At 38.2% G+C, this 13524-nt stretch overlaps 1 protein-coding gene across 1 annotated transcript in view; it reads right to left on the bottom strand.

Annotated features, from left to right (window-relative positions):
- The window catches only part of PCLO (piccolo presynaptic cytomatrix protein), a 281990-nt gene that overhangs the window by 258302 nt on the left and 10164 nt on the right, over positions 1 to 13524 (bottom strand). Inside the window, exon 3 of the mRNA XM_030467444.1 lies at positions 4249 to 5649. Within this exon, the coding sequence (XP_030323304.1) occupies positions 4249 to 5649 (1401 nt within the window). The remainder of the gene's footprint in view (positions 1 to 4248; positions 5650 to 13524) is intronic.

The raw sequence follows: 13524 nt of genomic DNA, 5'->3' as shown, positions 1-13524 counted from the left end.
AAGTAACAGTGAGAAAATAAGTCATCAGAGAAGCATCTAAATCCTTTTGGTGGGTTATACATCTATTTTTAGAAAAGATCTATTTTTCAAGAATATGGATTGGACCGGAACCATCAAGGCCATTATTGACTCCTGCTTATAGATTCCTGCTATCATATCCGCTCATGTCAAACAATTTCACACAAACAATATACTCCACAATAAATACTATAAGAAACATCAGTATGTAAAATTGTTTCTATTATCTATTCTGATCACATTTCTAACAGTTTACACCTTTTCAAACAAGAAATCCTGAACAGCTCTGAGATACATTTTCTTCTGTGTCCAGTCCTCCCTGTCTTTGTCCTTCATTCAAAACAATTCTCTTCTTTCTGTAGCCCAAATAATTTATTTAAAAGCATTGGGAACCTTTCTGACTTCCAAGTACCTGATATTTTTACAGCAATCAGTAGACTAAAAATTGCTTCTCTTGTTCCCTTAGCAGTTCTATTAGATTAAATCCATTAGCACACTCACATTATACACACATTACATTTTAATATCTTTCTGTTTGCAATGACAGTTCCCTTCCTCCCTTTCCATACCGATTCTACAAATTTGGTTATCTTAGTTTTCCTTAGCTTAGTTTTAATTTTTTTTTTCTTTTTGCTATTATATTGATTCATCACAGGGTCTATATTCTTGGCCCTGCTGCCTCCACATACTTAATTATATTACAGTCAGCAACCATCTCCACTCCTGTTCAGGATTCTGAGCAGCTTCACTGAGTTTTAAACGCACAAAATGGTCGTTGCCACACACTTCATTTCTGGATTCTGCAGTTGCTATCTTGTTACTAAAAATAGAGCTGCTCCCAACTACCTGAGCTGGAAAGCTAATTACAGAGCTGGTAAACAGAGCTTCTCCCTACTAAACAAACAGCAGAATGAGGAGTTTCCCTGTGCACTAGGGCCCACATGGACTTGTGGGTCTTTGTCAAATGTCATCTATTTAATGATTTGGGGGGTGTTTGCTTCACAGATAAATTACTATTTATGTAAATAACTGTTTGACTGCTGGATCAACAAACCAGGGAGAAAAAGAACAATCAGCCCTTTTAAGGTAAGTATTTTAGCCTGTCCTGGTTTGGGCCAGGATAAAGGTGATTTTCTGTCTTGTAATTTTGCTTTTGGCTAAGCTTCTTGTAAGTAGCTCGACTTGCTGAAATTAAAAGCAAGTTCCTCAGATAGTGTCTGCTTCTGGGACTGATAACACTTGATGTTTACAGTTACAGCTAGAGACTGGTGTGCAGAGCCAAGGCCACTGCTCGGTTCTGAGGAACATTTTGCCCTCTGGAAGGAGAAAAGAAGTAAAGGGGTCACACCTGAAACCCTTCTTTAGGGAGAAGCAGATAAGATAAATGACCAAAATTGACCAGAGTATTCCATCCCATACACATCATACTCAGTATAAATTTGAGGGATCACAAGGGTCAAAGCTCTCTTCCTTCCCTTCCTTCTTCACCTGTCCCTGTTTGCTTTGGCATCCTGGAAGGATTCCATCCATTTGTCTGCCTGTGGTCCTGATCCGTGCCAGCCTGAATCTGTGTATTCCTGACTGCTGCCGACTCCAGGAGTCCAGCCTGGACTTTCCCAGGGCTGCCCTGCAGCCTCAGTGGTGACATGAGAATTACTGGGGGAAGACGGAGGAGGAACGTGTTATCAATTTTCCTATATATTTGTATACATTTAGTAATTTTTTTGTTTTTATCACTACTGTTTCATTTAAGCTGTGTAGTTTAGTTTACAACCCATTTGTCTCTGTCCCTTATTCTCTCTTCTTTCTTTAACAGGGAGAGGAGGGGGATTAATAGAGAGCATCTGGCATTCGGTTTAATTGCTGGGCCAGCGTTAAACCATGGCATAGCCTAATTCTCATCTTGCACAAATCAGAATAATTTCTGAAGTAAATAGCACATTGTTGAATTAAACTAGGTAAAACTCTAGTTCTCCTATTTTCTGCAGAAGAGGGCTTATTAGGGCACTGACTCTTTGCAGCAGCTTCAAGACTTTTTTGAAAGTTATTTCTGTCACATTCACACAAGAACCTGTAACTGCCACTGTCAGTAAGCACCTTCTTCCCTTAGAAGTATTCTCAGCCATGTGTGAAGTACAGCAGCACATTACTTTTAAGAGATGCACTGCTAAAAGATCTCAAGGTATTAAGTGCCCACAGAGTTTGGATATTGCTCTATATTTTTCTATGAAACACTCGTTACCCTGCTCCATGGGACAGATTCTTACCAAAAGAAGAATTAACCCCAAAGCCAAACTGTAAAGTACCCATTACTCTGTTCATCCAAAACACTTGGTGGGGCCAAGAGGGAATATAGCCTTTTGGAATTATGATTTTTTTTCTTTGAATACAGAATATAGGAATACAAAAGTTAAGTAGAAAACCATCAGAAAGATCAATTTTATAAAGCACTTCTATTTCTCCTTCCTAACCCTTCAAAAAACAGACAAGTAAATACAACCTTGAAGACTAAACACATTAGAAAAGTTTAGTGGATGAAAAGAGTGTGCTAGTGAGAATTAACTATTTGCTCACCATCATGTTTCTGTTATGTAACAGGTACCCATGACATACAGTGCATACAGGGACACCATTGCTATCTCAGATTAAATATATCCTTTAGACAGTTCACTTGGGAGGGGAGAGGGTGACATACCTCTTCTGTTCCCCATCTTCATGAAAAATAAAGTCAAGCTGTCCTCAGCTAAGCAAACTAACTCCTGTTGTCAAGGAAAAGCAGTTTGCCAATTACTTGCAAAAATTGTTGGAAAAAATAAAATAAGATGGAAAACCATGGACTGGGATGGGAATGTAGTAGAAGGAAGAAGAAAATTCAAGAAGGAGCCAAAAAAAGAGGCAAAGAAAGGCATGAGGAAGTCAGAATACAGAATATCAAGAGCATTTCAATTCTGTATATTTCAAAGAGTGGAAACAGAAAGAATCCTCTGGCAATAACAGTGACAGAAAAAAAGAAACAGAATACCAGCCTTCTTTTTTTAAACAGAAGAAATACAGAGTTTAAATCTGCCCACCACAAAGCAGTCCCACACCATCACACATAAGTCAATTCTGAAGAAGTCAGTTCATGACCAGGACTTGTACAGCTGTCATTTTAGCTTTCACCAGAACTGACACATCTTGCTTTTGTGGTATTTTTTGTATGCATACTAGAGTGTTTCTGAAGAAAGTCATTACATTATTCACATTTAGAACCTAAATAAGTGTATATATGTGCACGAGTGTGTGTATACATACACGTGTATGGGTGGCAAGGGGCTGGACAGTGATGAAGAAATGTGTGTCTGATGGAATCCAATGCATTAGCAACATTAAATATCAGCTGAATCATGGCTTTCAAACACTGATCAGTCTTCTGTGTTTTCAGACCTTTCTTTCTGAACTAAATGACCACAGATAGTAAACAACATATTCGTAACTTAGATAAAATGTGCTTATTATAGTGGGACAAATACCTCTGACATCATAGTATATTCCAGAAAACAACCCACAAAAAAATTCCTTTGAAGACAACATAAGCAATATTTTCCCTACAACTTGCTATTGCTCCAAAAATTACTTCTCACCTTAAGACAGAGGCAGTCTCATACTCCCACTCCTTAAAGAATGAACCTTCATGTGAATCTTGCATGATCCACACCAAAAAGCTACATATTTCACCAAAGAAGCATCACACACCAGCACATGCAAAGACTCCAGAGCCTGAATAAGATTAATGGAATAAACTTAAGGATATATTAAACAGGAGGGAAGAGGAATGACATTCCTTCATTCAATAATTGTATGAATTAGCTATATTCATCAGAGATACACATGTTAATGTAAAATACTGAACCAAATGAAAAAAAACTTTATCTTATGATGGACTGAAATTAGTTTGTTATATTATAGTAGCACTGATTTTGAAAGAGTTCTTAACCATAACTATCTGCCTATGCCTCAAAACCTAGCAACTAACCAAACCAGACCCCTCTAATCTGAAGAAAATTAACTGGAAGTATTTTCTGATTATTGACAAAAATTCATACAACAAATATTTAACTTAAAAAGCTCTCAGATGATGAAACACTCAAAAATTTTTTGACAATTCAGGAGTTAAAAATCAGCTATAGCCTGTTCTCCACAGCACAGGGAGCCTGCAGGTAAGAACAAAGGAAAAATAAAACTCCTTACCTCAGTAATGTGTGGCATTGGGTTAAATCCACAGAGATTGCACACAACTTTCTTGCACTCTGTACATGTATTAAAGTTTGGAGGGTCCTTAGAACCAATATTTAGTCCAGTTTTACAAAGGGGACAAGACACTTCAGGCTGGCTGACTTTCTCTGGTTCTCCAGCAGGTTTCTTAGCTTCTGCAGCCTGAGGCTTACTGTCTTTAGCCAAAACAGTTTTCCTTTCCAAATCAGATCCCTTGGTTGTTAAAACACTCTCTGCTTTTGATGGCTCCGATTTTTCAGTTGTAAGAGGCTTGGCTTCTTTCTTTACAGGAACACTTTTTTGAAGAGGCTGAGCCTGACCAGACTCTTTGGGGGCAGCTGGAGAGGCTGGAGGCTGTGATGGAGGCTGAGGCTGCTTCGCTGCAGGGCCAGAAGCAGGGGGGGCTGATGTCTGAGGTCCTGGCTGACCTGCTGTTGAAATTAAATTCGAGGCCTGGCTGAAGATTGAAGCTCCAAATCCAAAGAGTTTCCCCGTAACTGTTTCTTGTGGTGTTGTAGGCTGAGGCTTAGGGGCATCTGTGATACCTCCCAGATTAAGGCTGAAACGCCTTGATTGCTCAGGAGTTTTCTGAGTGGGCTGGGGCTGAGGTGCCAGCTGTGCTGGTGCTGGCTTGGGACCTGCCCCTGCTTGTGGGCCCTTGGGAGCAGGTTTGGTCTCAGGCTTTGGAACCTGTTTTGCTTGTAACTTCTTAGGATCACCTTTTGTTTGTGTTGGCTCGACAGGCTTTTGAGTTTTAGCATCTGGTCTAGCCCCAGGCTGAGGTGTAAGCTTGGGATCTGACTTCTGTCGAGACACTTGTGGAAGGGGTTTGGAATCTGTTTTATCTCCAGCCGGGTGTGTGTCCTGTGATGGCTTGGCAACCTCTGGCTTTGGGGATTCTTCTGCTTTCTGTTGAGTTGGGGGAGGTTTGGGATCTGCTGAATCCTGTTTTGGCCCTGCTGCTGCAGAGGTAGGCACAGTGTCCATTGTAGGCTTCTGTATACTGGGTTGTTTTTGCTTATCTTCATCCTGCACTGGCCTCTCATGTTCAGACTTTGGAGTAGGATCTATTTGCTGGGAGACCTCAGTAGGCATACCATGAGGTTGTTTTGATTTTACAGTGGGAGATCCAGGCAAGGATGGTGGCTTTTTCTGTGGGAGGGGTTTTTTTGAGTCTGCTGGCTGTGAAGGATCAGGTTTTGAAGAAGCATCTTTCTTTTGAACTGGTTGTGGCTGGGGGGATGGTTTAGGTGCTGAAGGTGGAATGGGTGTCTTCTGTTTGGGTGGAGGTGGCTGTGGCCCAGGACCATCACCTTGTGCTAGGTCACCACCTAATGCTCTTTGCATCTGGCAGTTTAAACAGAGCCATTCCTTAATCTGTAGAAAAAAAATAAAAGAAAATTTAAAGGTTTTATATATAATATGATAAAGTTGATAAGCTCAGCATAACAATAGGCTATTCTATTGTATGGCTTGTTGCAATATTTCAGACTTCTTTGTAGAAAGGGAGACATATTGCTGTTTGAAAGGGAAACATATTACTGTTCTGCAGTTAACATGCCCAGTGGATTTTTTCATGCTTCTTTATATTCCTGTGATTCAGGTGACCGCTGAGCCCAGGTCTCTAAAGGATTCACACTCCTTTCACACATAGCTGAATATTGGAGGATAAAAACAGCAAAAATGCAGAAAAATTTCTTTTGAGAAGACAAATACTGCTGGAATAGTTTGACACATTAAGTCTGCTGACAGAAAGCAGTAATGAGAATTATGCACAGCAAATGCATAATTGCCTTTAAGCATACAGCTTAAAGTGACGAGTGTTGTCCCTAAACGGTCTGTACTGGGACCCATACTGTTTAATATTTTTATCAATGGTATAGACAGCAGGAAGGACAATCACATCCTGGGCTGCATCAAAAGAAGTGTGGAGAGCAGCTCAAGAGAGGTGATTCTGCTGCTCTGGGGCCCTCAACACAGGAAGGAGATGGACCTGATGGAGCAGGTCCACAAGAAAGCCACAAAAATGAGCAGGGGGCTGCAACACCTCTGCTATGGAGACAGGCTGAGGGAGCTGGGGTTGTTCAGCCTGGAGAAGAGAAGGCTCTGGGGAGACCTAATAGTGACTTTCAGTACGTGAAGGGGACCTGCAGGAAGGCTGGAGATGGACTGTGTACAAAGGCTTGTAGGGATAGGACAAGGGGCAATGATTTTAATTTAGAGAAGACTGGTGTGAGGTTCCAGTCAGGCTTTGACAATCGGCAACTGAAAGCACTACACATACACAGGGGGGAAGGGGAAAGAACTGTTGCCTGGAGCTCTGCACAGGACTGGCCTACCACCCTAGGCTGCAGAATCTTGCAGGTGGTGATACTCTTATCTTTATCCCGTCTGTAACAAGCGGGACGAATGATGTATTTGTCTCAGACAGTCTGAAGGCCTTGAGAAGAGATGTGAGGAGATGCCATAAAGCTTGAGAAGAGCTAAGAGGGAAGTCATAAAGTTTGAGAAAAAATAGCTCCTTCACAGGCACAGGCTGGATACTGTTTAATTGAGACAACTAGGGAAAAACACCTGTTAATTCTGCTGACTCAGCAGATGGCAAGCTACAAGAGAGTTGACCACTCGACAGAACTTTCCAGGTCAAGTCAGGACAAGCAACAGTTGGCTAGCAGCTGTGGCACAGCAAGAAATGCATAGTGTAAAAGGAAGAAAGACGCTAACCCCTTGTCCTTCTCCTACGATGGGCCCCCCCCCCCTCCTCTGCTATGAGACCAACAGCATGCCACTGGATCCTTGGTTGGTGAATTTCCTCTCCTTTCTCTCTCACTCTCTCTCACAAGAGAATCCAACAAGAACCTCCAATCCAACAAGAATCTGGATGTATTCTTAAGGGTTTCCCAGAAACTTTAAATTAATCAAAGACTGGACTGAAGCCACATACTCTGAGCATCTACCTAAGCTGTCACAACTGTTTGGCTTTGGCAAAGTGTTTCAGATTTCTTCTATTAAGGAAGTGGCCTCCTCTCTACAGTGGAGAGATACAGGATCCTGTAAGGAGCTTTTTAATGGGCCTGAAGGAGGAATGTCTTTCCCAACTAACTAAAGAACTTTTACAGAGATTTGGACAATGCACTTTTCATGATTCATTGCTCCTGCTTCTTTTTGACACCTCCACTTGCAAAGCGCTGTACTCTAAGATGACCAGATGAAACTCTTAACAGCGTGAGGTGCCTACCTGTGCTCAACCAACTTTCAGGAAACCATGTTACTCTAACAGCTTTCAGGCCCCGAACAAAGTAGCTGTAGGGTTGAATGGGGCTACAGAATAAGAAGCCTGAATAATTTCTCATGTTTAAAGGTGTCTAGGATTCCAATTGCATTTATAAGCATTTAAGCTTGCCTTCTTCATTCAGATGATCCAGTCTCACCCTACCACCTAATTGGAATTTGAACAAAAGTTTATTCTTTACTGCAGTTTTCAACACAAACTTATGCAGAAGAAAAAAAATCTTAACTCTCAACTGTTGTTTTTTCTTGTTCTTAAAAAAAAAAATTATATACATATACACACATAAATCCACTCTCAATATTAAACTGAAGCCTTTAAAAATCAATTTGCTACTCCTACATCTGAAGTGCAAAATAGAAAATGTAGGAAGTTTTACTTCAGTGTCTTATTTTTAAATCTTTACTGGTTTAGACAAAAAATTCCTCCCATGCATTTTAGTGGGAGGAATTAAGTGGCAAAACCCTCAAGTCACTATCACTTACACACATCACCTTCAAATACAAAACTGCACCAACTGTAGTTCTGTGACTGGAACTGCAGGAGTTCAAAATTAAGTGCACTACATAATGCAGTTTTGTATCAAGCATTTGCCTGTTTGTTCTACTGCAATTACAGAGACTTAAATCTAATGGGAGCAGGCTTCTGTTAAATACAGATGCTCTTACATGTTATTATCGATGGTGTAAAACTTACTGCTGCTATAGATACCTAAAATAATGTTCATCTATCCTTAAAGGTCTTTGCAGACAGCAGTGTGTGACTTTCTAGTTTTTTTCTCCATATTCCTCAGATCTCTACATAGAATTAAAAGGGAAGTTTCCAGGGCAACACCTGAGCTTTTGCAGTTCCTGTCTATTGTAAAGGATATTCTTTGATGCTGAAGATGCTATTTTTATACTGACAGATAGGGGTGGGGCCTATTTATAGAAGATATCCATGCCATTTCTTCATACTGAGACCCATGCCATTAATTATCATAACTAGGACAGTAAATTTGACAGATTTCATGCAGCATTTTTGTTCAGATTTCAGCTACTGAATACAGAAAGTAGTATCTTGCTTTCTGTGTCACGGATGTAGAAACTATATGCCCTTGTATCAATAAAAAATATATTTTATGTATTCATCAGCTGTATCTTTTAAAAGCTGCATAAAGAGTACTAGTTGAAAGCACCAAATTAATGTATTCACAGTATTTTAGTAGGATCATCAATGAAGAATCACATTGAAGAAAATTATAGCACCACATTCCATAGTTCACATTTCTTTATTAATTCATAAGCTAACAGTTAACATCAATAGCAAGTACCAGCTACACTTCAGTTCTCCTTATCCCAAAGCCAACACAAATGAAGGCAATATGGAGCCTATTCCTTTCTGCAAGAATTCAGATTTGTACTAACTAGGCAAACCCATAAAAAGCAATAGGAAAGCTTGCAGAGAGAGCACATCAATTGGTGTGCTTAATTTCTATTCCTGCAGATGATGTAGGAGTGGAAGAGAATCCAGATTCTAAGATTCCAGATGTACTGTGAGAAAGAAATTTTGACTTGCAGAATGAACCTATTTCATAAAAAAATTACATGCACACAATATGAATGCAGTTCTAAGAAGCCATTTTAACAGCTCTTTTGAAAACAGAACCACAATTTAAGGCATTTGGTCTCATTTTCATTTAGACCAGTCATTTTGTACTATAAAAAAGAACTTTAAGATATGCATAAAATGTAATATCCCTTTACAACACCACAAAAATGTAAAGATTTACAGAGCCTTTACGTTGCCAGATATGTAAATGTACTGTGCTGACATTACACAGTGCTGCCCCAAAGTTTTATTGACAAAAGCAGTTTCTAGTCTTAAAATATATCAAGTTTACTTGGTTCTTGACAACTTTAGAGAGGAACGAGGAAAGCAGATTGTGCTTTTAGCAGACATTTCTTCCAAGATAATGAGAGAAACGTGAAAAATAAAGTACTAGAGCCCATGATTTTATACAGCTTTGTGCAGGGGTTTCAAATACTGTAAGAGACAAGGAAGTAGATCAGAAAATCCTGTTATGAATAAAGAAGAAAAACTTCCATCACTGAACAACAGGAGTTAGTATGCCAACATACAACTGAGAAGGTTTTCAGAACAAGTCCAGGCATACTAGAGACAATTTTCCTTCTACACTACCCTTCCATGAATAAGAACTCAGCTATTTGAAGCAATTACAATAAAACAAACATTTAGCTATTGTACACAGTATGCATCTGATCCTCCTTTGAGGTAAGTAGATTATTGCAAATAAATATTTGCCTTTTATATCTGGTATTTGAAAGGAAGGTAGCTAGGGAGTTTATCAGGAAATGCTAACTTGAGACAGCTCGCAAAAATCATGCTAAGTTCTAGCATTTTCCCCTCAGTACCCATTCCACAAACTAAAGCACTGGTTACAAGCATAATAGCTTTGTGCTAAACCAATGCTTGAGCAAACTTTATACAGCCATTGCTAAAAACTATTTTTAAATGTTATTTATTTTAAAACTACTAAAAACATTACTGGATTAATACTGTTACGCAATTATCACAATGTTAAAACACACTCCACCACTGTGCCTTAATTACCAATCCAAAAAGCTACTGCTTGCATGTGAACTATAAGTGTTTAGGGAACTATTATTTTATAGCTTATATAATTAGAATCATAAAGCAAAACAGTAAAATAGCAAACATATAATCTTCTGGCTTTCATTTTCTAAACACCAGTATTTCAGAGTATCAAAAAGTTTAGTTTTTTGACAAGCATGTGTTTAAGCTGTGCCATGTTTAGAACAAAGAAACAGAATTTTAAACATAGCTCAGTGCCCTGTGTCATACATCACTACAGCAAAAGCTGATTGTTCTCTTTAGCTGTATCTAGATTTAATACACTAGAAACACATGAAGCATTAACAAAAAATATATCTGCAAGTCAAGAGAGCATCAAAGAAAGGGTTAAAAAACTTCATCTGTGCTCCACAGAGAACATCTGAGTGGGTATCACTGAGATTTGAAAAGGGATTATGCTGTCTGGTCAGAGCAGGGCTGGGCCACGCTTTCTGCCCAGTGATTACCCAGCAAACAACATCTCCACATCACATGGCCCAGCATAGTAGTAAATTACAGTTGCTGAGCAACAGCAATACTGGCACAGATGGCTCACTGCCGTTGACATCCTTAGCTATGCAGTTTAATTTATTATTTACTTGTGTTAAAAACTGGACAGGAGAGTTTTCTGGGCTAACGAGAGTAAACACTTCAACATGTTGTACAATACTGCCCAATTAGAATATTGAGAAACTATTTGCCATCCACAGGTGTTTGCTTCTCTCCATGTTATATCCCTTTCTTAAAAGAATAAGGCATCAATATTAATACATCTAATCCTAAATGTAAAGTAGAAACATAGGTGCATAGTCTTCCTCAAAAAGAAACAGTGGAGGAGTGTGTTTAGGAATATTCCATACAGAGAAACAACAATATGTAATTCCATAATCCTTCTGTTTAAGGATCTTTACAATTTTCCCAAATGTCTGTGAGCCAGTTCTAGCTAGAGACAGCACTAAAGGAACTATACCAACCTCATTTGATCACAAAAATTATGAAATTGTCTCCACTTCAATGTATTTGCAGTGTTAGTAGCAGTGAAACACCCCAAGCATTCTTTGGGCCAAAACCAAGTATTTCACACAAAAATACTTAGAACTTTGACGATTTTTAAAGGACAACTAAATAAGGCTTGTTTGAATTTCCTCTGTGATCAGTTTGGACCTAGACAAAACTACATCCTCTTTACACAGAACAGCTCTGGCTGCTAATCTGGTGCAGTTAAGATTCATACTTAAATTATTACTTCGAGAAGGTAAAAAAAGGAAAAATCTTTGTTGAGTTTTCACTCATTTCTCTACAACTGATGATTATTATCACTCATGGTTAGATTCAAGTCCTTCATTTTTTTTCTATCTTGTTTTGCATTACTTGTAACACCTTGAAAATCCACCGGAGTTTGTTTGCGGTAGGGCACAGCGTTTCAAAGCTATTTTTCATTGTATTGAAAAGCTTAGAATTTTTAGCATGTCATTACCACAGTGTACACAGGTTTGGGTTTTTTGTTTATTTGTAATTTCCAGTCCATTTTGCATTCTGTTTCTTATGCACCACAGCAACTAGACTCTAAATCATATGGAATATTTCAGTTCAATCAATAGGTTCCTTTACTGCCACATAATAAACAGAGACTTAATATAATTTCTATTAATTTGTTGTAAGTATAAAAATTAGACATCTTCCTTATATGAACGGTATTTTAAATTAATGTCTATTCCTTTCCTGTAGAAGTTAATAATAGTAACTGAAGAAAATTAATGCATTTCTAATTGTTTAAATTCTCGAGTCACCGAAAATACTTCACTACAGGTACTTGCTACTGTTTAGGATACTTGGAGATGCAGGAAATCAATAAAAACAAATGTAATTATGGAAAACCATTACTAGGATTTGAACCAAATCATGATACTCTTCATCACCAAAGGCTATGATCTGATTGTACATAAAAATGAAAGCAGAAATGAGGAGGAAAAAAATCAATGCTGAAGCAACTAGAACAGCTGATACAGAAAATTCCTGGCTGTATCAAAAGAAGAAAAGAAGTAGGCAACACAGAAAGATTTCCAACAACAACAAAATACATGAAAATATTTCAGATTAGGTTTTAAAAATTCTGTGTTCTGCCAAATTGTAAAATACCATAGATCCAATAAAATGTTCTACTTGACCTGAAATTTTATACTCCACTTGAAGAGACTCAACCTTTTTGTTTTGTTTTTTTTTCCTGCCCTTCTTTTTTCCATTTGGATTAAGACAACTTTGATACAGACATGTTGTTCCAAAGCCAGTCAGAACCCACAAAATATTTATAATTCACTTTTGGCAAGTAAATAAGTCCTACATCAATATACATCAATATACACATCTTCAGATTCTCTCAATGTGCAATTTTCAGCAAGTATCTTAGCAAAAAATTGCAGCTGGCTGAAAGACTAATTTTACATGGTCTCTCAAAAAATACTGCATCACTGGGTGAAATACAAACTGGCAGATAAATATGTGAAAAATAATCTCTCCTAAAAATTACCTGGAAGGCAGGCATTCACATATGCACACATATTCATCAAGAGTGGACTTATGGAGTAGAGCTCACATACAACCAAGTTTCCAGCATCAACAGTCCACTGGATCATCAACATTACAGAAGCCCATCATAAAGAATGGAATTATGCATTTATTTATAATGTGTTTAGTATATTTATTATTTATTATTATTTATTATGTGTTTTTACATTTGAAAACATCGTTCAGCCTGTGTTACATGCATCTTCCAATAACTAGTTCACAGAGGAAGAAAAGTTATTCCAGCTACCAAGCATATGCACTGATCATTTAGACTTAAGTAGTAGTTAAAATTCTTTTTGCCTAACTTTATAAAAAACTATACATAAGTGTTTAATGAAGAGGAGAGTCCCTAAACTGCCTTTGCTCATGTTCAGAAAGCCTACTCCTATTCAAATGGTCTAGAAGGCTGAGTCTTTTTTGGAGGAGTACTCTTTTCTGTTGTTTATGGGAGTGGTTTTGGCAAAATATTTTTTAAAATTAGAAAAAACACACCATGTAATAAAACAAATACACACCTTCTACAAGATTCTGATGTGTATGAAAGTAAAATGAAACAGCATACCAGTCATCAAATCTGTTTATACCATTTTTTCTGTTACTTTATGCAACTATCTCTAGGCAGTCGTGTGCCATGATGATGATAAGTGGAGTGGGGAATACCTAGACAGATTAGAGACATATGTTACTGAACATTTTAAGTATGGTCTGATTTCTCTCTAGACTGCTCTACAAAACCAGGATACCAACTACCCCTCTTTCCCAAG

The sequence above is a fragment of the Calypte anna genome, chromosome 1, assembly GCF_003957555.1.
Source record: "Calypte anna isolate BGI_N300 chromosome 1, bCalAnn1_v1.p, whole genome shotgun sequence".
Lineage (NCBI taxonomy): Eukaryota > Metazoa > Chordata > Aves > Apodiformes > Trochilidae > Calypte > Calypte anna.
Note: the sequence above shows the minus strand (reverse complement) of the source record. Positions and strands in the feature narration are given on the sequence as shown.